The sequence below is a fragment of the Aptenodytes patagonicus genome, chromosome 5 (genome assembly GCF_965638725.1).
Source record: "Aptenodytes patagonicus chromosome 5, bAptPat1.pri.cur, whole genome shotgun sequence".
In the NCBI taxonomy this organism is placed as follows: Eukaryota; Metazoa; Chordata; class Aves; order Sphenisciformes; family Spheniscidae; genus Aptenodytes; species Aptenodytes patagonicus.
The window spans coordinates 39,518,278-39,529,125 of NC_134953.1; the positions used below are offsets into that span (position 1 = coordinate 39,518,278).

The 10,848-nt window shown below is 41.1% G+C and overlaps 1 protein-coding gene across 1 annotated transcript; it reads right to left on the bottom strand.

Annotated features, from left to right (window-relative positions):
- Positions 1-422: 422 nt before the first annotated feature.
- TFAM (transcription factor A, mitochondrial) lies at positions 423-8,749 on the bottom strand. The gene is made up of 7 exons (XM_076339459.1): positions 8,682-8,749; positions 8,395-8,531; positions 6,359-6,429; positions 4,874-5,023; positions 3,320-3,415; positions 2,214-2,270; positions 423-1,198 (listed from the first exon to the last, which is right to left on the bottom strand). Exons 1-7 carry the CDS (start codon positions 8,747-8,749, stop codon positions 980-982), a joined length of 798 nt encoding a protein of 265 aa, XP_076195574.1. The 3' UTR covers positions 423-979.
- Positions 8,750-10,848: the final 2,099 nt, after the last annotated feature.

Below are 10,848 nucleotides of genomic sequence, written 5' to 3' on the forward strand. Positions count from 1 at the left end.
AGCCAGGAGCGCTCGGATACAGTTACCATCAGTAAATTAAAGAAAAAAACCAAAGGCCAAAAAAAAAAAAAGGCAAGGGACTCCTACTTGCCTTTCCACTTCCCACTGGTAAACAGTAAGCTTTGTGGGTCATGCAGTTCTTGCAGGCTGGATGAAATCCACCGACTACTGAAAAAGCTTGCCTTCCTTCTAAAAATAGATGCTCCAAAATACCTACGAGACTTTCATTGAGACACACGGACCCCAGGGAAAAAACCAAGCAGCTCTTCAAAGTACCTGTGTTTATTACATCAAAACCCAAAGTTCTAACAGTTCACACATTTTCTTTTCCTTCCAGGCTGTCCCAAATGTGACAACAGGAAGGCAAAAGTGTTTGCATGTATCCAAACAAAACCGTGGAATAAAAGTCCAATAAAGATATGTTTATACAAAACTCATATGATGTCTTTAATTAAATGCAATGTAAGTGGTATACACAGATTGATACGTACAAAAAGACAGATGCATAAAATAAAAGTATGTTACATTTCTTGTGCCTTTTGTTGAAATGTAGAACATTTCTCTTCGCTACCAATACCCATGGAGGGAATAAAACACAGCAGCATTAACTCAGATTTCAGCTCTTATTTACAGAATTTAGATGGTAACATTGTAGAATATTCTTGCTTTCATAAAAAATATCTTACAAAAGCTAGCTGTTATCTACCATTATTGGAGAGCTCTGCTGATGTCAGTGAGTATCACTATTCACAGCTTGATTAACCGGTTATTGTTGTACACTTCAGGCTACGCCTGCAATGATTATTTCAGTCAGTTCCAAGAGACACTGAATCCTCTCTCACCTGATCACCTTTTCTACTTCTCCAGTGGGCCCTTTACGGGTTTTCCAAGTTTCAGTGCTAATGCTGACTGCAGCATTAACACAGCAGGATAAAGACATGACAACCAAAGGGCATTAAATATAAAATACTTAACCATTTTATTCCTCCCTTTTTTTCAACTTTAATTTTGCCTTGTTTTCCTGTGAGGAAGCTTTGGCTGTTTCAGCATTCTTTGCAGTTTCAGCAGTTTTGGTTTTTGGCTTTTGCTTTCTGGAACGTATCAGGTCTTCACGTCCGAGTTCAACCATTTTTGCTTCCCACGACTTCATTTCATTCTCATACCGAACCTTATCATCTTCAGCGAGCTGCAGGTATGGCTGGAAGAAAATCAGGTATCAACAGTTACGGAAGGGGCTTTGTCAGGGTAACTGCCATGTCCTGCCATCCTCCCCTTTGATACAAACGTGACTTACTACGGGACCTGTGCAGTCCGCATCTCAGGCGTTCACTTTTGCCTCCGGAAAATTCAAAACACATCAATCTTGCACAAAAATACAAAACCTTAGCATTGAATTATGGTTATGTCAACAGATGGCCATTCCTGAAGAGGAAGTTTATTCAGTATTACTACTAACAGCTAAGGCTTTTTTTGAGTACTAGTTTGACAGAGCTGGCTTATGCAAGGAACAGGAGTAGATATTTCTGCACAACTATTTCAAATTCTTTTTCTACAGAAAAAACCATGAACCTAGTGCATGTTCTAAGCACACATTCAAAACAATCTGGAAGAAGGACATTCAGGAGGAAGGACAGTAAGGTACAGAATACCTGAAAATCTGGAGGTTTAGATTAGGTTTCAGTATGGCACCACTCCGATTTTCATATACCCATCTGCAGGTTTGTATTTCAATACACTGAGAAAGCTGGCGGAAAACTACCCCCAAGACAACCAAAATTAATAAATTACTATGTGCACATCACTTGTAGATTTCTGTTGCTTTTACCTGTCAAAAGTCTTTCCACTTTTGCAGCAGCAAATTACTCTGCTGGCATTTAAAAATATTATAGATTATTAGGGAAAAAAAAAATCAAATTGTTGCAAATTATTCCACCTTCCTCCCTAGATGCCACTCAACGTCCATTTCCAGGCATACAGAACTTCCACCCTATCCCACTCACTCACATTTCATCAACACTGTGAAAGAAATGGTCACTACTGGAATAAAAGTAACGACAATCTTTTTCAAGATGCATAAATACGATCTCACAGTATTTTCCTCAGTATTATATTTTGAGCAACTGAGTTCAAGATTTTGTATGAATTCATTAATTTTGACTCAAGTTTGTCATTTTCCAATTAGACCAGAGCCTCATCAAAATCCACTCACCTACCTGCTTTTGAGAACTGGACAGTTTTTGCCATGCATCAAATAATTGCTTCAGCTTTGCCTACAGGATATAGAATATGCAATACATAAGGATTATTTTAACAATAGACTGACCACAGAGGGTTACAGATGAATGCCACGCTAGTGAAAGCCAAGTATAAACCAATGTAAAAAAGCACAAAGTCACACGGGCTTAATACCCAACTTCTTAACGTAGGTAAATAATAAACGATACGGTTCCACAAGTTGCTGGACACCATCTGAGCCACATTTACAGACAATATAAGCACGAAGCAGTTTAAGTTGCTTAGCCTGCCGCCAAAGCAGGCAGACAGAACAGCTGAGCTGATTTATAGCAACATGATTACATCTCACCCCGCATACTGGCTTCATTTAAACCGAGCCCTAACTGAAGCCAAGCCCACACAAGTATTAACCACCTTCACAGGAAACTTTGTACCACTTCAGGAGTATTTTGCCACATGTGCGTCAAACGGGGCCTCAGCTGACTGGAGATGCCTGCCTTGTACACAGAAAACCGAGGAACAAACTATTTCCACCATCCTGATTTACTGACTAAATGCATAGGGTAAGGAACGTATTAGGCATACAGGGGAGGTCTCCAGCGCTTCAAGTGCTGCAATCCACTTGTAACTGAAATCACACCAAAGTGCAGTTTGGTGCAGAACTTGTGACTTTGCTGAGGAACTCTTGCATGTTCCGTAACATCGACTGTGCTACAAGGAGGTACAATAACCACTATTACAGAAATGGTAGCAGACCACCACAACCATTTTAAAAAATAATGTATTTCTACACCAAGACAAAGAAAAATAGAATTCTCTCCCTACAGAAGGAACAGATGGAGTCTGTAACACTGAAGTGCAAAAAATAGTGCAAATATTTTAAGTCTATATACCCACACAGCAGTTTATGTAGGACATGCCACCAGCAGTATAGCCAGATCACCGTAGCCTAAAAAAAAATAACCTAAGCAAAGCAAAATCCAGATACTGAACTATTGAACAGTTTATTTGAAAATGACAGAATCTAGAACAGATTTTCTGAATACAATAGATTTATTTTAAAGAACAATTTTTCCTGGCTTACCACAGGTGAAATTCCCTCACTTTCTTGAAAGTTTTCCGACACAAAGATGTTAAAGCCGCTACGAGATCTTTTAGGTTTTCCAAGCACAGTCAATTCCTTTAAAAACAACATGAAAAGTTACTCAATCTCCCAAGCGTGCATTTTTCCAAAACTAAACTTACCACTTGTCTTTCTATTTTATACAAAAGTCAGACTCAAATGCATTTTTTGGTGTTTTATTCTGTAAACTGGACTGTATGTCAAGATGCTCTCACCACTTGTCAAGACTAATGCTAAACTAAATTAAGAAAAGCTAACAACTTGAATTTTCACAGACATAAAAAAAAATATTTTAAACTGATTCTTACTTCAGCTAAGTCTTCCAGAAACCAAAGACTGTTACTAAATTCCACTCAGTAAGAAAGTCATGACGACAGGTTTTCCATTATCTTCATAAGGCTTCGGTTTCTGGTGTGAAATACTGTATGCTTGCAGAGAGGAGGGCAGATACCTAACTGTGGGAGGTGAGAAGGTGGAACAGAACCAGCATATTCCCAGGGAAACAGAGCTAGGTTTCTGCTCTCAGAACACTTTGCCTACAGGGATGATGGTGAGAGAGGGAAAGTACAGCAAGTTATGGATGCAATTGCACTTGTTGTTTTCTCCAGCCCTAAGACATTCCCACTGCAGCCTGGGTGCTGCAAATTAATATCTGCTTAGCTATTAGGTATGCCAGCTAAATTCCTTGTGGTGCCATACTCTAAAAAGGATCAGCAGAATCATTTGGATTAAAAACTTCCTCTAAGCAGGGGTCTTTCAAACCAAATTAATTTCACTTTTGCCAACTAGGGCAATGTCACACCAGCAGTTTAATTCACAGACATGAACAAGCAATAAGTAACCCCTTCAACTTATTTTGCCACTGGACAAACCACAATATTGTACCTTTACAGATGGTTCTGTCTCTAAGGACTTATATATAAACAAGCTAAAAGGGAACAGGGAAGATAATCTGTATGAATAAGTCAATAAAGGACACTAACTGATGCACCTCTATGCAGCCCAAATTCAACACGTCAGCAGCTACACAGATAGCAAAGGGGCAGAATCCAGAGAAAGGAAGGAAAAAAGGCTACTTCAAACAGCCACGACCTTGTAGGGGCCACTGAAGTAACAGATACAAGGCCTTTGTGAAAAGCTGTTTCTGGATGTCTTCCCAACAAAAGAAAGTGTTGCTGGTTCAAATGTCTTTTATTACCTATCATTTCTCAGGCAGCTTTAGGAATAGGAAGAAAAAAGCATAGAGAAGCTACCTCTAAGCACAAAGACATGTGCTAGTTCTGGTCTTCAAGCACAGGAAAGCCACTAAAATAGCTGCTAACACCAGCAATTATTTTAGTCCATGGGGTTTTTGGGGTTTTGTTTTGGGTTTATGGTGTGTTTGGTTTTTTGTTTTTTTTTTATTCTGAGCGTCGCTTTTGTATCTCTAAACATGCTTCAACTCTGCTCTGTATACTAGACAAATAGACTTCAGGTTCCTTGAGAGAAAAGAAACTTGAACTTCAGAATACTTACTCTTTTTGCCCTAAACGATCTTCTTTTTGCCAGTCGTTTGCTCCTTTCTTCTTTCAAAGCCGCAGCCTGGGCTGGAGTTAGCTGTGCTTTATATGCGGCCAACCGCTCTTTGTATCTTTGCCAGTCTGTCTTTCTAGCTTCCTCATAAACCTACAACACAAACAATCACCACTCTTAAACAGATGCTTTCAGTCAGAAGCACTTGACCGTTAAACAAGCTAATACTTCTAACCTACTAACAAAAAAAATTAGACTAACCTGGAACATAAGGTTTTTAAAGTAAAGTAACAATTTCAGATCTGTCTGATTAGCAGAATGGATTCAGAAGAACTCAGATTCAAAACCTGGGCTCTTCCCATGAATTATCTTAGTTAATCTGATAACATTGGATGAATCTTCAGGTGCAGCTCAAAGCAGTAACAATCTTCCATACAAGGAGGAAAAGCTGAAGCTTGGTTGAAGTGATTACTCTTAAAGTGCGTATACCCACTGCAGCACACAAGTGCTCCAGTCGCCAAACACGTTCCCCCACTGGCTGATACCAGCTACAGAAGCTTCATAAAATCATGGCCTTGGTACCAGGGCACCAAGAAGAGCTGAGCCAGGCTACCGAGCATCCAGGTAGACCTGAAAAATCACCATCCCGTTCTCCATTTCAGACATACAAATGGAAGGGCATACTTTATACTAAGGCACACAGAGCGAGAAGTCCAGAAGGGATATAAGAGCACTTCAATTCTATTGAACAAAGATATTACTTTAGCTAGAAAACTGCAATTAGTTCCTAACTGGATCTAATTGCTAACTGCAATCAAGGAAGGACAATCATTACTTTGCTATAAATGGCACTTACATTCAGCAATGATTAGCAATTCATAGAGTTGTTTTACATTATCCCTTGAAACTGCCACTCTTAAAGAAACTTTGCTACCTATGACAAAAAGTAAGTTAACTAGATGAAACTTAAAGAAAGTTACCTGTAAGTTAGGTCTCTGGTTACTATCTAATCAGCAGAAAAAAAAAGTTGGTCCTTTCATCAAAATTAACTGAGGTTTCACCTAACTTATGCATATGAAAGCGGAACAACTTTACAATACTTATGTTATTATACAGGTAATGCATACACATACACAATTACCATTCAAAAAGAAATGAGATATTGGTTCCCAGCCCTACGGCCACACAGAGTGAGAGCTAGTCATTTCTCTGGCAACAGATTAAAAATACTAAAACCAAGGTCACGAGTAGAAGTATCAAAGTATCTTCCCCTGAGTACTTCAAAGCTCTCAGTTCTCTTCAGAATTGTTTTTATGTCTGAACCTTTGTACGCAAGTGCTTTTTTATTGTTGTTTAAAAATAAACAAAAAAAAAACCACCCCACCACACAAAACAAAAAAATCCACGGAGGACACCAAACCAAGTAAAACAACCATGAAGGCTCTTATTATAGAGTTCAAAGTACACAGGGCAAAGATACAAACTTACCTGCTTCTGTGATGCTGGTAACTCCTTCCAAGTATCTGCTATTTTTTTAACCAGCTCCATGTTGTTCATTTCTGTACATTAAAATTAGAAAGCAAGAAAATAAAGACGAATATTATATCTTTAGTAAGCTGCTTCGTTTTTTCCCAAGGAAAGCTGTCACTAGTATCTTTTTCCTGTACAAATATATTTTCCTCCTTTCATAAAGGAGGAAACTAACCAACTTACTGGGGCAGTTAAAGGGAACTGTAATATTTTGGGCGGAAGAGCTCCCACTCTTGGTTCAAACTCGAATGAAACATGCAGTTATAAACTGAAGCACCATTTCAAGACAGATAGCTATTACCACTCCACAACAGTTTCTTTTTTTTTCTTTTTTCTTCTTTTGAGCCGGATCCTTTTCTGTACAATGCAAGATGGTCTGAACTTGGGAGGGGGGCCAGGGAAGAAACCAAAAGTAAACTTTCCAGTTCTCAGTTTTTGGCAAAAAGAGTCTGCTGGATTCTTCAAAGCAAGTATAATGTGACCTTATCCACCTGATATAGCAGACATGTTTGATCTTTATTTTAATAAAGTCCTTTATTTACAATATTATTCAACAGAAGTAAGGTTAAAGAAAAAGTAATTTCCTTCTCCCACAAACAAAATTACAGACAGCAGCTTGAATTTGCTTTGGTTTTTGGCTGACTGCCTTTGGCTCTGGCCCTTGCACTATGGTCATTTGATGAGGTATCCAGCCAGACCTGAATTTGTGAAGAGGAAAAGAAAACCCCAAATAAAAATACCAAGGGTGTTGGAAAGAGGATGTAACTTTTCTTTTGTTGAAAAACCCTTTCCAGGCTTTCCCTCTGTTTCACACTAAAAGGAAAAACAGATCCTCCTCTCTCCCACCTCAAATGTAAAGTTCAGCCATCTCAACAGCAGAAAAGCAGAACTAAGCTCTTATCAGTAACCTGACTTCCAGAATTCTGGAAAAACAAGACAGATGGAGAGTTTTTAGTCCAAGTACACCAAGCTTAAAACCTTTGAAAATACGATGCTTTGCCAGTGATTCTTTTATCAGAATTAATTAATAAAAAAAATTATCAGGTTATTTTTGAATATTACCTCTATTGGAACAAGAAAGCCCAAAATTCTCAATTTGCATATGAGATACAGTACATTTATTTGCAGATTATTTGAATTTTGGAAAGACGTGGAAAACACTGGTGTGGCACATAACTACAATAAGCTCTGCAAGTTCAGTGTCTCAACCTTTCAGACTGTTGAACTCTTGAACTACCAAGCAAAACAGGGTATCAAATGGTTTTCCCTGCTTAAATTTACCTCATGACTTGCCCAATATGACCACAGCTCTTTAAACATTTTAACATTCATTTCAACAGTATCTTCAAAATCAGCGCAGCTTTCCATTTTGCTGCTCTCTGACAAGAATAGTGACTGCATTGCCTATAAATGAAGATTTTGATAATAAATTAAACATACTCACAGAAAACCATTTTCCTCTAAATACGTTTACTTTTTCTCCCATATACATTGAGGCAATCTACTAAGCATCAAAATAAAATCATATACAGCTCATTGTATCAGCAATAGTGTACTTCAAATACATAGATTCAAAAATAACTGAAAAACACAAATCACTGTTAACACGTATTGCCCAAGTGAGCTCCTTCTTCAAACATTTTTAAAGTTACACACAAACGTTCGCTTTTTCGAGTTAAGTATAGAAGAATAAACTAATACATGCACAGGCAGTAAGTATGGCAATACTGAATTTACTTGTGGTATGCTACAGATAAAGAGAGGGTTCTGGTCCCCTGACATCAAGGTAATGTACTTCAGTTACTTCATGACGTTTAGTTTTGCAAAGCAATACTTTGCTCCAGTTTTCTTTTTGAATCACACGTTCTGGAGGGAAACGGCAGCTTTACAACAAAACCTCTGGCACACTTGACACGTTAAGACCTTGGATCTCTAAAAGCAAAACAAAGCCAATCGTGAGTCCCCTCGCACCTAATTCCCTCCAGACCTCATACCTGGATTGTTTTGCCTAAAAGCAGAACGATTTTCTTTCAGGAAACGGAAATAGGCCGTCAGAGGCCGCTTCGGGCGCTCATCCGAGCTGATCCCCCTGGAGAGGCACTTCGCCGCCGAGCCGCCGACGCCGCAGCCCCTGCACACAACGGCACCGCCAGTTACCGCCACAGCGCCCGCCGCGCCGCAGCGCCTCACGGGACGCCCGGCGTACGCGCGAGGGAGGCCGAACGCCCCAGCCCGCCGAGGAGGCGCACCCCCCGTCCCGGAGCCCCCGTCCCGCCCGCACCTGAGGAGCCGCCGCGCGCCGGTGATGAGGGCCGCGGCCCGGCCCAGCAGGGCCAGCGCCGCCGCCATGCCTCCGCCCGCCACGCCTGCGCGCGCAAGGGTCGCGCGGCCGCCGCACGGCTCCCTGGGAGGGCGGCCGCCGCGCGCAGGCCTCCCCGCGGCGAGGCGGGGGGATTGGCTGCCGCGGCAGTGACGCGCGCGAGGGGCGGGACGAGGGCGGAGGCCCCGCCCCCTCCGCGGGTGAGGCCGGGACCAAGGTGACCCCGCGGCCGCCCCGCCCCCGCCCCCCCGCGGGGTGAAACACCCCGGCCCCGGCGCCGCGCAGTAGCGGCCGTCGCGGGCGCACCCCTCGTTTACACGGGTCAGGAGCCTCTTTCTCGAGTTTTCTTCACGTTTATTACCCTTCAGGCCTCGGGTAGCATATGCCGGCGGAAAACAATACAGAGATCAGAAACTAATTAAGCAGAAGTTGATGAGCTGCGGCCAAAACGCAAGAGCACAGTTTCACCCATCTCCTGGTAACGGCAAGCGGCCAAAGGCAGCGCAAGCGTCGTATCCGCCTGCCCGAAACGGGAGGCAGGGCAGCGCTGAGCGGGGCTGAAGGGGGGAGGAGGAAATAGGGGGGTGATGCACGTATTCTCCATCACAGCCAGCAACACAGGGTAGGGTAACGTTTCACCTGTGTTCTCCCCCCCCCCCCCCCCCCCCCAAAATAGCACATACTTTAAAAAGTGGTAACAGAGGAACTCTAGCTGAGTAGTACCAGAGATGTTTTATCTCCACAGATGAAATCTGACCAACTTTTTGAAAGAATGAAGTCTAAGTAATGTATTTTGTTTCCCATAGGAGAAGCATGAGAAGCAAAGAGTTGCTTTCATGCCTCTAAAACAGCATGTGCATAAGACAGGATTATTTTTTTTAGTATGTAAGTGTGCTGTAAGCACAAAGCCTTCCTCAGTTTTGTTGGTCTTTGGTTTTTCGATCATCCTGCTGGTCTTGCGCTGTGATGGAAAGTCATTCTTGCATGTATGGCACACAGCAGAAAAATTACCAGTTGAAGTACAAGTGTTTTCAAACCATCCCCGATACAAATCGGTAAACCAAAAGAAAGTGAGTATTCCGAGAGGCAAGTCAAACTTCCACTCTCACACAGTTCAATACAGATACTGAAAACATTTAGGTAACTTCTAGTACAAAGGTATTACTACCGATCTAGGAAAAATAAAAGCTCTGGGGACACATTCTGACCGTCAAAGTTTTCTACCACCATTTTAGCAGTAAGTATAAACAATAGCTTTGCCCTCCTAGCTACATTGCCCTAGTTCAAGTCTAACGAAGCACTCATTTTAATAACAAAACCCCCCACATTTATTCACCTTACAATCTGAAGTGAACAAGGATATTTTTAAGGTCAATAGAGCCACTTCCCATCAAGCTTTTGTTTCAAAAAGTCATCACTACCATCATAGATAAAACTGTAGCACAGAAGTGACTTTTTCCTATACGTGGCCAACTTATGCCATTTGGGTCAGTAAGTCAGCAAGCATAAAGATAAGAGTATTCCACTGGTAGGAATAAAAGCTCCTACTGTGCACACTTCTTGCCCACAACCCAAATTCCAGTTTGGCATTCATTACAGCAAAAAACCCAAATATTTGTCATCTTAAAAATTTATTTTATGATGACAAATTTCCCAACTGCAAGTCACTTTTCTTTCCTGTGCAAGATACAGAGAAAAACAATAGTCATGCATTTTTATTTTCAGATACCCAAGAAGAATGTACGGTAGGAAATAAAAATTCTTCTGCTTTTAATCTACTTTAAAAGAAAAGACTGCCCCTCTCCAGCACTACTGGTTTTCCACATGCATAGTCTGAAGCAACTGAAGTGCCAGTTAATGGAAAAGTTATCTTCAAGCGTGAGAAGTTTACTGTAACATTCCGATATTGCAAATACACCACCTTAACTGAAGTGTTTGATGTTCAAACACTTGTGGTTATTTCCTCCATAAATGAATATAGATGTAACATGTCATTAAACTAGTTGAAATCCTATATAAAACAATGGGCATAGCATGCTAAATAAGTTAGGCTAAAGCTAGCATAAAAATTGCAACAGTTCTAAGCAGTACACGATGCATGGCTTTATTTTCCCTTTTGTCTACAAGA